The sequence below is a fragment of the Choloepus didactylus genome, chromosome 15 (assembly GCF_015220235.1).
Source record: "Choloepus didactylus isolate mChoDid1 chromosome 15, mChoDid1.pri, whole genome shotgun sequence".
Classification (NCBI taxonomy): domain Eukaryota; kingdom Metazoa; phylum Chordata; class Mammalia; order Pilosa; family Megalonychidae; genus Choloepus; species Choloepus didactylus.
The window spans coordinates 14,700,114-14,715,704 of record NC_051321.1 but is presented as its reverse complement, the minus strand read 5'-3'; the positions used below and the strand labels follow the sequence as shown (position 1 = coordinate 14,715,704).

General features: G+C 38.7%; 1 protein-coding gene across 1 annotated transcript in view; it reads right to left on the bottom strand.

The window, feature by feature from the left end:
- Window positions 1-316: 316 nt before the first annotated feature.
- Window positions 317-15,591, bottom strand: part of CACUL1 (CDK2 associated cullin domain 1) — a 119,927-nt gene continuing 104,652 nt past the window's right edge. Inside the window, exon 9 of the mRNA XM_037804337.1 lies at window positions 317-1,495. Coding sequence (XP_037660265.1) covers window positions 1,455-1,495 — 41 coding nt within the window. The 3' untranslated portion in view covers window positions 317-1,454. The remainder of the gene's footprint in view (window positions 1,496-15,591) is intronic.

The window sequence follows — 15,591 nt, the reverse complement described above, 5'->3', positions numbered from 1 at the left end:
GACTCTATGAAAAAACCTACAAATCAGAAATGTGACAGAATCCCTAATATGTCTCCTTTTTTTGCCCCAAGTTCTCTGTAAAGGTATATAATAGTCTGACATGGCAGAATAGAGTAAAGCTTATGATCAATTTAGATTCAGGCAAAATTGAGAAGAAAAACATTTCTTCCTTGCCACATCTTTCTATTTTTCTTTGCATTTCAAAAAACAACTACAAGAAGCATCAAAGCCTTTTATAAGGAACTAAATAACACTGTGGGTGGAGAAGAACAGAAAATACACCTTTGCCTCAGCTGGGAGGGAGCCTCAAAGCAGCAGTGTGACTTCTTCCCCATTACTCAAGAACATGATGTTTAAAAGATGCAGAGGTTTTTTTTTTTAAAGTACTTATCCCACCCATTAAAAATGAAATGGATTAGAATCCTACACCACTGATTATATTTGGATTTAATACCATATCTGCTTCCTAGAGCATCACAGGAAGCAGCTCTTCTGTTGGATAATTCTCAACAGTATTAAAAGGGAGCTTTAGTGTTAAAGTACCTCTCACCCTTAAATCAGCATACTGCCAATGTTACAGCAGCTGGTGAAATCATGTTAAGTGATGGAGAGAATGGAAATGTTCCACAAGAGTTGGTCCCCAACATTTACAGGAATATGCTTATAGTGGAGCAGGGGAGAAACTGACCAATGTGCAGCATGTTTCTATTTTCCCACTTAATTAGCATCCTGCTACGAAGTCATACCTGACATCTCTCAGTGGGTTATTTTGTGACACCATGAACATCTTCAGGAAGTATCTGTGAGTTTAACAGCATGGTCATACAGTTGCAAAGTGCACAGGCTCAAGGCACAGAGTAGAAAAAGTTATGAACTAATGGGGGGAAAAGTTACAGCAAAAGCAGAGTTAGCATTTTCCTTTAATAAGACTTTCTAATGCTAAACAAAGACCAACTCTTTTAAAAGGAGTTATTTTGGTTAAGGGTGAAAAATACTGTATTCTAATGATCTGTTTTTAAAGCAAAGATATCTTGATGTGAAACCAATACACTGAAGTGCCAACTATGCAAATGAAGAAAACAAGTGCTTTAGGAAAAAAGATTCTTCTGCTCTTATATTTTTGGAGGAAGCTGCTGATTTTGGCTGCCGGTTTTTACTTAGCAACGGTCACTTTTCAAGATGCTTGTTCCTCATGGAATCTGTAGATAAACTCATTAAAAGATTGTCCCATTTCAATATCATCCTCAAGTCTAGCAGCAATGGACTGTTTTGTTTTTGTTTGTTAGTTTTGTTTTTCAAAATTACAAACCAAAGTAAGAAGTCCAACATCCTCTTCCAAGAACAGTTTTGTGACAGAGTTCCCAGTGCCTACGGACCCCGCTGTGCTCCGAATACAGTCTCTGCAGCTCCAGTGTGTCCTCTTTTCAGGAATAAAAGTACATTCAATACATTCACTATCTGTACCCTCTGGAACTTGCACATGCTGATGAGCTGTCTGAAAAAAACATCAAAACAGGAAAATGAATGGCAGAGAGCATTTGATAATGGTAGGCAATCTGTTTATACAACACATATTTATCACCCCTCTTCCAATTTCCTGAAAGAGGATTTTAAAAAATAACCTCAAGGGATTGTGGGAAGATGGCATAATAGGAAGCTCAGGGACTCAGTTTCTCTACCCAAACAACTATCGAACTGGCAGGAACTGTCTTAATCAACCACTTTGAAACTTCAGAGTCTAGAGAAACACTGTGCAGCATCCAGACAGGAGTGGGCAGAAGAGGCTAGTAAGTTGCAATAAAGACTGTTGAGTTTCACCCTCCCTGCAGCGGCACCCATTCTTCTTCCTCCAGCCTCGTGGCAGGCAGCAATGGGGACTGGAGCACTAGCTTCTGGCTCGGCTTGCTGGTGCCAGGGTGGGATATGAAGAACTAGTCCTCTAAGCTCTGGGGTTGTATGGTCTGATCCCAGATCTTTCCCTCTCATCAGCTACTTCAGGTCGTTGGGGCCAGCTCTGAGGGCAGCCATTGCTCCAGCCTCCCTGGGGCAAAGGCGGCAGAGAAATCGTGAAGACAGTAACCTTCCTCAAAACTACAGAGAACAGTTAAAAGGCTGTATTAACCAGGCAAGTGCAAAACTCAGCTTCAAAACCCATAGAAGAAGCCCCTTGAGCCCTTGCTGGCCCCTCCCCCACTCCATAACATAGGGTGAGCCAGCTTGTGCTTGCATTGTAGGTCCCTGGTCCTGTTCCAGAGAAAGTGGGGTGGCCCCTGTGTGCATAATGGGGTGCATCATGTCAGGGGTCAGGGCCAACCTACTAGATAGAAGCCAGAGTCTGAGACGGGGAACCTATCTCAGGCGAACCCTCACGGAGTTTGTCCTCAGGGCAGAGAAGCCTCTCAGACAGCTGGGACAGTGTTCGAAACAATTAAGTTGAAACAGCCAAGGGCAAAGGACCACGTACATTAAGAAAGAACACCTGGAAGTAGCTGGAGGCGTACTGTTCCAAAGGGAGTGCAGGGGGCATCCACTCAAGTTCCTCTGGATTGTAAATGGGGAATTCCTGGGCCTCCAGGCATCACAGGCCAAGGAGAAGAAGCAGGCTCCTTGGTTTCAGTTCCAGGTAGGTTCAGACAAGACAGAGAGGACCCCACACTTCCCATTTGCCTTGAGCTGATCTGCTTCATAGGAAGGCTAAGATCTCGAGGAGACCACAAGCTAAAGCAGGGCCAAAGCGCAAAGAGAATGAAAGGTGCTTTGTCCTTGTTTTGTTTGCTTTGATTAGCTCTTGACATTTAAGAAAATCACTGTCATATCACTAGTTGAATATAAACTTAAGGGACAGCTCAGAGATTAAGTCCTAGAGTTAACACTTTAAAATATTAAAATGCACAGTGTGCAACAAAAGATTGTAAGACAAAGCAACAGGAAATAATGGCCCATCCAAAGGGACAAGATAAAAGTACAGATTCCAACAATGAAGAGGACCAGATTTTAGATTTACTGGACAGAGACTTAAAATAATGATACTCAATATGCTTAAGGAAATAAAGGAAAACAGAGAAAGAACTAAAGGATATGAGGAAAACAATGAATGAGCAATTTGGGAATCTCTCCAGAGAAATGCCAGAGTTGAAGAACACAATAACTGAAATGAAAATTCCCTAGATGGTTCAACAGCAGATTAGAGCTGGAAGAAGAAAGAATTGGTGATCTGGAAGACAAGACAACTGAAATAATTCAGGCTGAGGAGCAGAAAGTCAAAGAAATTAAAAAAACAAAACAAAACAAAAAAACCCAGAGCCTAAGAGACCTGTGGGATACCATCAAGCATACTAAAATATGTATTATTGGAGTTGCAGAAGGAGAAGAGAAAAAGGGGCAGAAGAAATATTGAAACTTCCCAAATTTAACTAAAGACAAGAATACGCATATTCAAGAAGCCCAATGAAGCTCAAACAAGATAAATTCAAAGAGAACCATGCCCAGACACACAGTAATCAAATTGTCCAACGCAAAGGACAAGGAGAGAGTTCTGAAAGCTCCAAGAGAAAAGGAACAAGTTACATACAAGGGAATGCTAAAAAGCCTAAGTACTGATTTCCCATCAGAAACCATGGAAACTAGAAGGCAGTGACGCAAAATATTTAAAGCGCTGAAAAAAAAAAACAATTGTCAACCAAGAATTTTATATCTGGCAAGATTTTCTTTTAAAAATGAAGGGGCAATACAGCCCATTGTAATTTGAGCAGTGAATAAAAAATCTATTTGCAAAGCCCCCTTAAAGGACCGGGGAAAAATGCAGAAATGTTAAACTTCCCCACCTGGGGAATTACTGATATTCTCACAAGCATTGAGGACTACCAATTTAGAAGGTTAAGCCCTCGATCTTGGGGCTTGCCCTTATGAAGCTCGTTACTGCAAAGGAGAGGCTAAGCCTACTTAGAATCGTGCTAAAAGTCACCCCCAGAGAACCTCTCTTTTATTCCTCAGCTGTGGTCTCCCTCCCTTTCTCTCTCTCAGCCCACTTAGCAGATAAACTCAGTGCCCTCCCTGCTATGTGGGACATGACTCCCAGGGATGAGCCTAGACCTGGCCTCAAGGGATTGAGAAAGTCTTCTTGACCAAAAGGGGGAAGAGAAATGAAACAAAGTAAAGTTTCAGGTGCTGAGAAATTTCAAATGGAGTCAAGATGTTATTCTTATGTGTTATATAGATAAACTTTTTAAAGTTTTTAATGTATTAGGATAGCTAGAAGGAAATGCCTGAAACTGCTGAACGGGAACCCAGTAGCCTTGATTCTTGAAGACGATTGTATAACTATGTAGCTCATATGGTGTGACTGTGTGATTGTGAAAACCTTGTGGCTCACACTCCCTTTATCCAGTGTATGAAAAGATGAGTGGAAAAATGGGAACAAAAATTAAATGAATAATGGGGGAATGGGGGAGATGGGATGTTTGGGGTGTTCTTGTATTTTTATTTATTTATTTATTTTGGAGTAATGAAAATGTTCAAAAATTGACTTTGGTGATGAATGCACAATTATATGACGGTACTGTGAACAAAACTGACTGTACAATCAATTGTTGTAAATATATCTCAATAAAACTGAATTGAGGAAAAAAAATGAGGGGGAGATTAAGACATTCCCAGGTAAAAAAAAAGCTGAGGGAAACTGTCACCACTAGACTTACCCTATAAGCAATACCAAAGGGAGTTCTTCAGACTGAAAGGAAGAGAAGACCTCCGGTAAAGGCAACATATGGATAATCATAAATGCCAGTACTATTATATTGTATTGTTTGTTATATAATTCCACATCCTGCTTCATACAGGTGCTAAACAGCAAATACATAAAAACTGTGATAAACTGATGGTTCTGGACACATGATATGTAAAGATATAATTTGTAACAGATGCCCAAAAAAGGTGGTGGCATGGAGAGGTATAGGAACAGTGTATGTGTATGTCATTGAAGATAAATTGGTATCAAATCAAATAGGATTGTGATAAATTAAGGATGTTAAATTTTAACCCCATGGTAACGACAAAGAAAATACATAAAAATCATATCCAGAATGAAATGAGAAAGGTCTCAAAATGCTATAATACAAAAGGCCAAATAAATATGAAAGTAGGCATTAAATAAAACACAAAATAGCAAAATGGCAAGAAAAAGTCCTGCATTATAAGTAATTTTAAATGTAAATGGATTCAACTCCCCCAGTCAAAAGGCAGACACTGGCGGAATGCATAAGAAAGCATGACCCAATCATATGTTATTTACAAGAAACTCAAATTAAACGACCTAAGTAGGTTGAAAATGAAAGGATGGAAAAATATATATATACCATGCAAGCAGTAACCAAAAGAGAGATGGGATAGCTATACTAATACCAGATAAAATAGATGTTAAGTCAAAAAGTTACAAGGGACAAAGATGGTCACTACATATGGATAAAGGGGTCAAAATTCAATAAGAAGACATAACAATAATAAAAATGTATGCAGAGCCCCAAAATATATGAAGCAACTATTGACAGACCTGAAGGAAGAAATAGATGGTTCAACATTAATAGTAAGAGATTTTAATACAAACTTTTAATAATGGATAGAACATCGAGACAGAAGAGTAATAAGAAAACAGAAGACTTGAATGATGGTACTCTCAACCAACAGGATGCAACAAACATAGATAGAACATTTCACCCAACAGCAGTAGAATATGCATTCTTCTCTAGTGCACATGGATCACTCTCCAGGAGAGATCATGTTAGGTCACAAAACAAGTCTCAAATTCAAAAAAACTGAAATCATGTGACGTATCTTCTCTGATCACAATGGAATGAAACTAGAAATCACAAAACAGAGGGAGAACTGGAAAATTCACAAACACGTGGAAATTAAGTAACAAACTCCTAAATAACCAATGGGTCAAAGAAGAAGTCACGAGGGAAATAAGGAAATATGTTGAGGCAAATGAAAATGAAAACACTAAACTTACGGGATGCAACAAAGGCAGTGCTGAGAGGGAAATTTATAGATCTAAATGCTTACATTAATAAAGAAGAATATCTCAAAACAGAGACTTATTCACAAAACTAGAAGATCTAGAAAAAGAAGAATAAACTAAACCCAAAGTGAGCAAAAGGAAATAAAGATTAGAGATAAATGAAGACAGAATTAAAAAAAAAAAAAAAAAATAGAATCAACAAAACCAAGAGGCTCTTCAGCTAGACTGGCCAAAAAAGAGGACACAAAAAACTAAAATCAGAAATGAAAAGGGGAACATTATTACTGATGCCACAAGATAAAAAGGACTTTAAGAAGATACTATGAACAACTGTATGCCAACAAATTGGATAAAATAGATGAAATGGACAAATTCCTAGAAACACACAAAATTCCTACACTGACTCAAAAAGAAACAGAACATCTCAACAAACCAATAAAGAAATTGAATCAGTAATCAAAAACTTCCTGTGCCCATTTGAATGTATCATGTCCCCCAGAAAAAGCCATATTCTTTGATGCAATTTTGTGGAGCAGACATATTAGTGGGGATTAAGTTGGAACATTTGGATTAGGTTGTTTGCATGGAGATATGCCCCACTCAACTGTAGGTGATAACTCTGATGAGATATTTCCAGGGATGCATGGCCCCACCCATTCAGGGTGGGCCTTTATCAGTGGAGCTATATAAATGAGCTGACAAGCAAAAGGAACTCAATGCAGCTGTGAGTGAACTTCTGAAGAGGAGCTACAGCCAAGAGGAACACTTTGAAGAAAGCACAGGAGCTGCAGATGAGGGACAGTTTGAAGACTGTTGAAAGCAGACTCTTGCTCCAGAGAAGCTGAGAGAGAACAAATATCCCAAGTGCAACTAAGAGTGACATTTTTGAGGAACTGCAGCCTAGAGAGGAACGCCCTGGGAGAAAGCCATTTCGAAACCAGAACTTTGGAGCAGATGCCAGCCATGTGCCTTCCCAGCTAACAGAGGTTTTCCGGACACCACTGGCCATCCTCCAGTGAAGGTACCCGATTGCTGATGTGTTACCTTGGACACTTTATGGCCTTAACACTCTAACTGTGTAACCAAACAAACCCCCTTTTATAAAAGCCAGTCTATCTCTGGTGTTTTGCATTCTGGTAGTATTAGCAAACTAGAACACTTCCCAACAAAGAAAAGCCCAGAAACAGATAGCTTTGTGGGAAGTTTTACCAAAATTTTCAAGAAGAATTAACATCTATCCTGCACAAAGTCTTCCAAAAAACTGAAGAGAAGGGAACACTCTAACTCGTTCTATGAGGCCAACATCACCCTCATACCAAAGCCAGATAAAGATATCACAAGAAAAGAAAATTACAGACCAATATCCCTAAGAACACAGATGCAAAAATCCTCAATAAAATATTAGCAAACCAAATCTAACAGCACTTCAAAAGAATACTACACAGGGATATCTAAGTTGACAGCACAGAGAGGAGTGGAAGCTAGTTAGTCCCCCTGGAACAACTAATAAGCAACCAAGAATAGCTAGTGAATAATCTGGAATAACTGCAGGGGGACAAATGTGACTGTTCACTCATCATACGCCAACCTGAAATGGGAGGAATGCCTGAGAACGCAGCATAAAATCTGTAAGCAAAAACAGTAGATCCAAGTTGGGAGATCCCTCCCACCATGGCCTGAGCTGCAAAGCCTCATGGTGCTAGAGAGAAGCTGTCTCTGAGCAAGCGAATATAGATAGCTGAGCTCTGACTGGGGTTTTAATTAATAAGTGTGGACTGCTCCATATGAATCCCCAACAAGCAGACAGAGGCTTTGGGTGAAGACTGACCTTGGAGAGCCGGACTGGCCCTGAAGGGGGCTTTCTGTTCCTGTTTCAGCTCAGTGGAGAAAGCCTCAGCCATTTTCAGCTTCCAGCTCTCTGACACAGACAAGGGTGGAGATAGCACAGGCAGAGGGAGACCACTGAAATGCTAATGACCTCTCCCTAGGGGGTGTATCTTCCCTAAGAGGAAAGAGGTAGGGCCCAGCTCTACTGCCCATCTTCCATTCAGAACTAGACCCCAGAGCCTGGGGGAAAACAGCCACAGGCCACACCTCCTTACACCAGTCTGGAGTTACAGTCTGACAGGCGCCACCTGCTGGGCAGAAAAGCAAAGTGACCCGAGGCCACACAGGGTGTACCAATTTTCTAAGACACCCTCCGGGAAACCGGATACTGAATAGTTCTTCCTTCTGGGTCCAGAGCCCGTTTTGGTCTGGGAAAACCTGATTGGGGTAACCAAGGAAAGCATGCCTAGACAACAGAAAACTACAACCTACACTAAGAGAAACGAAGTTATGGCCCAGTCAAAGGAACAAACTTACACTTCAACTGAGATACAGGAACTTAAACAACTAATACTAAGTCAATTCAAAAAGTTTAGGGAGGATATGGCAAAAGAGATGGACCATATAATGAAAACACTGGGCGTACATAAGGTAGAAATTGAAAGTTCAAGAAACCAACTGGCGGAATCTATGGAAATGAAAGGCACAACACAAGAGATGAAAGACACAATGGAAACATACAACAGCAGATCTGTGTAATTCAGGGAAACCTAGGGTGCTCAACGATTGTAATAAAAGGTACAAATATGTTTTTACATGAGGAAGAAGAGATGAATGTCAACATTGCAAGGTGTTAAAAATAGGGTGGGGTTGGGGAGAAAATACAATCAATGCAAACTAGAGACTATAATTAACAGAAACACTGTATTATGCTTCCTTTAATATAACAAAGGCAATATATCAAAGCTAAATGCATATGGGGGGACAACAGGGGAAGGATATGGGACTCCTGGCATTGGTGACTCTTTGTCCTACTTTAGGTTAATGTTATCTTTCCTTTTGGTTCCTTTCTAGCTGTCATGTTTTGTTGTTGTTGCTGTTTTATTTCTCTCTCTTTTTTCTTTTTTGTTTTGTTTTGTTTTTTTTTTTTTTTTTTGGTCTCTCTGCCTTCCTTGACTCTTCCTCCTCTTTGGAGAAGAAATGGAGATGTCCTTATATAGATAGTGGCGATGATGCTGAATACATAAATATGTTATTATACACGGAACCAACAATTGTTTACTTAGGATGGAATGTATGGTGTGTGAACAAAACCGTCTGAAAAGAAAGGGGATGATGAAGAAACCTTGAGGGCACTGTATCGAGTGAAATAAGACAGACAAGTAAAGGCATAAAGGCAAATATTGCAGGATTTCACTGATATGAACTAATTATAATATGTAAACTCAAAGACATGAAATATAAGTTACCAGAATACAGAATAAGGCTAAAGAAGGGGGAGTGTTTGCTTATTATGAGCAGAATGTTCAACTACGGTGAACTTAAACATTTGGAAATGGACAGGGGTGACGGTAGCATATTGTGAGGATAACTAACAGTGCCGAAAGGTGTGTGAAGGTGGTGGAAAGCGTAAGCTCAGAGTCACGTATGTCACCAGAAGGAAAGCTGGAGGTTAAAAGATGGGAATGTATAAAACAGTGAATCTTGTGGTGGACAATGTCCAGGATTAACTATACAAATATTAGAAATCTCTCTCATGAACTAGAACAAATGTATGATACTATAACCAGAAGTTAATAATAGAGAGGCATATAGGAAAAATATATATACCTATTGCAAACTATATACTACAGTGGGTAGTATTTTAAAACATTCTTTCATCAACAGTTAACAAATGTACTATACCAAAACTATGAATCAATAATGGAGGGGGGTGGTTAGGGATATTGGAGGATTTGAGTCTCCATTTTTTGTCTTTATTTCTTCTCTGGAGAAATGAAAATGTTCTAAAAATTAAAAAAAAAAAATTACTTGTGGTGATGGATGCATGGCTGTATGATGGTATATGGGCAATTGATTGTATGCTTTGGATCTCTGGATAGCTGTATGGTATATGAACAATCTCAATAAAATAAATAAATAAACACATATAAAAGAATACTACAACTAAGTGAGATTTATCCCAGGTATGCAAGGATATGCAACATAAGAAAATCAATTAATGTAATCTACCATATTAACAGAACAAAGGGAAAAAAAACATGATCCTCTCAATTGATGCAGAAAAGGAATTTGACAAAATTCAGCATCCTTTTTTTTAATCTTCATTTTATTGAGATATATTCACATACCACACAGTCATACAAAACAAATCGTACTTTCCATTGTTTACAGTACTATTACATAGTTGTACATTCATCACCTAAATCAATCCCTGACACCTTCATTAGCACACACACAAAAATAACAAGAATAATAATTAGAGTGAAAAAGAGCAATTGAAGTAAAAAAGAACACTGGGTACCTTTGTCTGTTTGTTTCCTTCCCCTATTTTTCTACTCATCCATCCATAAACTAGACAAAGTGGAGTGTGGTCCTTATGGCTTTCCCAATCCCACTGTCACCCCTCATAAGCTACATTTTTATACAACTGTCTTCGAGATTCATGGCTTCTGGGTTGTAGTTTGATAGTTTCAGGTATCCACCACCAGCTACCCCAATTCTTTAGAACTTAAAAAGGGTTGTCTAAAGTGTACATAAGAGTGCCCACCAGAGTGACCTCTCGGCTCCTTTTGGAATCTCTCTGCCACTGAAGCTTATTTCATTTCCTTTCACATCCCCCTTTTGGTCAAGAAGATATTCTCCGTCCCACGATGCCAGGTCTACATTCCTCCCCGGGAGTCATATTCCACGTTGCCAGGGAGATTCACTCCCCTGGGTGTCTGATCCCACGTAGGGGGGAGGGCAGTGATTTCACCTTTCAAGCTGGCTTAGCCAGAGAGAGAGGGCCACATCTGAGCAACAAAGAGGCATTCGGGAGGAGGCTCTTAGGCACAACCATAGGGAGGCCTAGCCTCTCCTTTGCAGCAACCGTCTTCCCAAGGGTAAAACCTGTGGTAGAGGGCTCAACCCATCAAACCACCAGTCCCCTATGTCTGTGGTCATGTTAGCAACCATGGAGGTGGGGTAGGCCAATACCCCTGCATTCTCCACAGGCTCTTCAAGGGGGCACTACATCTTTTTTTTTCCTTGTTTTTCTTTTCTTTTTTTTTTTTTAACTTTCCCTTCTTTTTTAAATCAACTGTATGAAAAAAAAGTTTAAAAGAAAACAAACATACAATAAAAGAACATTTCAAAGAGACCATAACAAGGGAGTAAGAAAAAGAACTAACCTAAGATAACTGCTTAACTTCCAACATGTTCCTACTTTACCCTAAGAAAGTTACCTAATATAGCAACATTTCTGTGAACTTGCTCCTACTATATCCATCAGAAATTAACAGACCATAGTCATTCCTGGGCATCCCCAGAACGTTAAATAGCTTATCTGTTCTTCTTGGATTATTGTTCCCCCTTCCTTAATTGCTCTCTATTGCTAGTTCCCCTACATTCTACATTATAAACCATTCGTTTTACATTTTTCAAAGTTCACATTAGTGGTAGCATATAATATTTCTCTTTTTGTGCCTGGCTTATTTCGCTCAGCATTATGTCTTCAAGGTTCATCCATTTTGTCATATGTTTCACGAGATCGTTCCTTCTTACTGCCGCGTAGTATTCCATCGTGTGTATATACCACATTTTATTTATCCACTCATCTGCTGAAGGACATTTGGGTTGTTTCCATCTCTTGGCAATTGTGAATAATGCTGCTATGAACACTGGCGTGCAGATATCTGTTTGTGTCACTGCTTTCCGATCTTCCGGGTATATACCGAGAAGTGCAATCGCTGGATCGAATGGTAGCTCTATATCTAGTTTTCTAAGGAACTGCCAGACTGACTTCCAGAGTGGCTGAACCATTATACAGTCCCACCAACAATGAATAAGAGTTCCAATTTCTCCACATCCCCTCCAGCATTTGTAGTTTCCTGTTTGTTTAATGGCAGCCATTCTAACCGGTGTTAGATGGTATCTCATTGTGGTCTTAATTTGCATCTCTCTAACAGCTAGTGAAGCTGAAGATTTTTTCATGTGTTTCTTGGCCATTTGTATTTCCTCTTCAGAGAACTGTCTTTTCATATCTTTCGCCCATTTTATAATTGGGCCGTCTGTACTATTGTCATTAGTTGTAGGATTTCTTTGTATATGCAAGATATCAGTCTTTTGTCAGATACATGGTTTCCAAAAATTTTTTCCCATTGAGTTGGCTGCCTCTTTACCTTTTTGAGAAATTCCTTTGAGGTGCAGAAACTTCTAAGCTTGAAGAGTTCTCATTTATCTATTTTCTCTTTTGTTGCTTGTGCTTTGGGTGTAAAGTCTAGGAAGTGGCCGCCTAATACAAGGTCTTGAAGATGTTTTCCTACATTATCTTCTAGGAGTTTTATGGTACTTTCTTTTATATTGAGATCTTTGGTCCATTTTGAGTTAATTTTTGTGTAGGGGGTGAGGTAGGGGTCCTCTTTCATTCTTTTGGATATGGATATCCAACTCTCCCAGCCCCATTTGTTGAATAGACCATTATGACTCAGTTCAGTGACTTTGGGGGCCTTATCAAAGATCAGTCGGCCATAGATCTGAGGGTCTATCTCCGAATTCTCAATTCGATTCCATTGATCTATATGTCTATCTTTGTACCAGTACCATGCTGTTTTGGCAACTGTGGCTTTATAATAAGCTTCAAAGTCAGGGAGTGTAAGTCCTCCCACTTCGTTTTTCTTTTTTAGAGTGTCTTTAGCAATTCGAGGCATCTTCCCTTTCCAAATAAATTTGATAACTAGCTTTTCCAAGTCTGCAAAGTAGGTTGTTGGAATTTTGATTGGGATTGCATTGAATCTGTAGATGAGTTTGGGTAGAATTGACATCTTAATGACATTTAGCCTTCCTATCCATGAACATGGAATATTTTTCCATCTTTTAAGGTCCCCTTCTATTTCTTTTAGTAGAGTTATGTAGTTTTCTTTGTATAGGTCTTTTACATCTTTGGTTAAGTTTATTCCTAGGTACTTGATTTTTTTAGTTGCTATTGAAAATGGTATCTTTTTCTTGAGTGTCTCTTCAGTTTGTTCATTTCTAGCATATAGAAACATTACTGACTTATGTGCATTAATCTTGTATCCCGCTACTTTGCTAAATTTGTTTATTAGCTCTAGTAGCTGTATCGTCGATTTCTCAGGGTTTTCTAGATATAAGATCATATCATCTGCAAACAATGACAGTTTTACTTCTTCTTTTCTAATTTGGATGCCTTTTATTTCTTTGTCTTGCCGGATTGCCCTGGCTAGCACTTCCAGCACAATGTTGAATAACAGTGGTGACAGCGGGCATCCTTGTCTTGTTCCTGATCTTAGAGGGAAGGCTTTCAGTCTCTCACCATTGAGTACTATGCTGGCTGTGGGTTTTTCATATATGCTCTTTATCATGTTGAGGAAGTTTCCTTCAATTCCTACCTTTTGAAGTGTTTTTATCAAAAACGGATGTTGGATTTTGTCAAATGCTTTTTCAGCATCTATTGAGATGATCAATTGATTTTTCCCTTTTGAGTTTTTAATGTGTTGTAATACATTGATTGTTTTTCTTATGTTGAACCATCCTTGCATGCCTGGAATGAATCCCACTTGGTCATGGTGTATGATTTTTTTAATGTGTCTTTGGATTTGATTTGCAAGTATTTTGTTGAGGATTTTTGCATCTATATTCATTAGGGAGATTGGCCGGTAGTTTTCCTTTTTTGTTGCATCTTTGCCTGGTTTTGGTATTAGATTGATGTTAGCTTCATAAAACGAGTTAGGTAGTGTTCCCTTTTCTTCAATGTTTTGAAAGAGTTTGAGTAAGATTGGTGTCAGTTCTTTCTGGAAAGTTTGGTAGAATTACCCTGTGAAGCCATCTGGCCCTGGGCATTTATTTGTGGGAAGATTTTTGATGACTGATTGGATCTGTTTGCTTGTGATGGGTTGGTTGAGGTCTTCTATTTCTTCTCTGGTCAGTCTAGGTTGTTCATATGTTTCCAGGAAATTGTCCATTTCTTCTACGTTATCCAGTTTGTTGCCATAGAGTTGTTCATAATATCCTCTTATAATTTTTTTAATTTCTTCAGGATCTGCAGTTATGTCACCTTTTTCATTCATTATTTTGTTTATATGGGTCTTCTCTCTTTTTGATTTTGTCAGTCTAGCTAGGGGCTTGTCAATCTTGTTGATCTTCTCAAAGAACCAACTTTTGGTGATATTTATCCTCTCTATTGTTTTTTTGTTCTCTATTAACTCGAACTTAATCTTGTTATTTCTTTTCTTGTACTTGGTTTAGGATTGGTTTGCTGTTAATTTTCTAGCTTCTTCAGTTGATCCATTAGTTCTTTGATTTTGGCTCTTTCTTCCTTTTTAATACATGCGTTTAGTGCTATAAATTTCCCCCTTAGCACTGCTTTTGCTGCATCCCATAGGTTTTGGTATGTTGTGTTCTCATTTTCATTCGTCTCTATATATTTAGCAATTTCTCTTGCTATTTCTTTTTTAACCCACTGATTGTTTAGGAGTGTATTGTTTAACCTCCAGGTATTTGTGAATTTTCTAAGTCTCTGATGGTTATTGACTTCTAATTGTATTCCATTGTGGTCAGAGAATGTGCTTTGAATAATTTCAATCTTTTTAAATTTATTGAGGCTTGTTTTATGTCCCAGCATATGATCTATTCTGGAGAAAGTTCCATGAGCACTAGAAAAGTATGTGTATCCTGGTGATTTGGGATGTAATGTCCTGTAGATGTCTGTTAAATCTAATTCATTTATCAGATTGTTTAGGTTTTCAATTTCCTTATTGGTCTGTCTGGTTGATCTATCTATAGGAGAGAGTGATGTGTTGAAGTCTCCCACAATTATTGTGGAAACATCAATTGCTTCGTTTAGTTTTGCCAGTGTTTCTCTCATGTATTTTCTGGCACCTTGATTGGGTGCATAGACATTTACGATTGTTATTTCTTCTTGCTGAATTGCCCCTTTTATTAGTATGTAGTGGCCTTCTTTGTCTCTCAAAACATCCCTGCATTTGAAGTCTATTTTATCTGAGATTAATATTGCTACACCTGCTTTCTTTTGGCTGTAGCTTGCATGAAATATTTTTTTCCATCCTTTCACTTTCAGTTTCTTTGTGTCCCTATGTCTAAGATGAGTCTCTTGTATGCAACATATTGATGGTTCATTTTTTTTGATGCATTCTGCGAATCTATATCTTTTAATTGGGGAGTTTAATCCATTTACATTCAACGTTATAATCGTGAAGGCATTTCTTGAATCAGCCATCTTATCCTTTGGTTTATGTTTGTCATATTTTTCCCCTCTGTCTATCAATATCCTTTATTGTACCCATACCAAATCTCTTTAGTACTGAACCTTTCTCCACGTCTCTCTGTCGTTTCTTTGTTTCTCTGTCTGTAGGGCTCCCTTTAGTATCTCCAGTAGGGCAGGTCTCTTGTTAGCAAATTCTCTCAGCATTTGTTTGTGAAAAATTTAAGCTCTCCCTCAAATTTGAAGGAGAGTTTTGCTGAATAAAGTATTCTTGGCTGGAAATTTTTCTCACTCAGAATTTTAAATA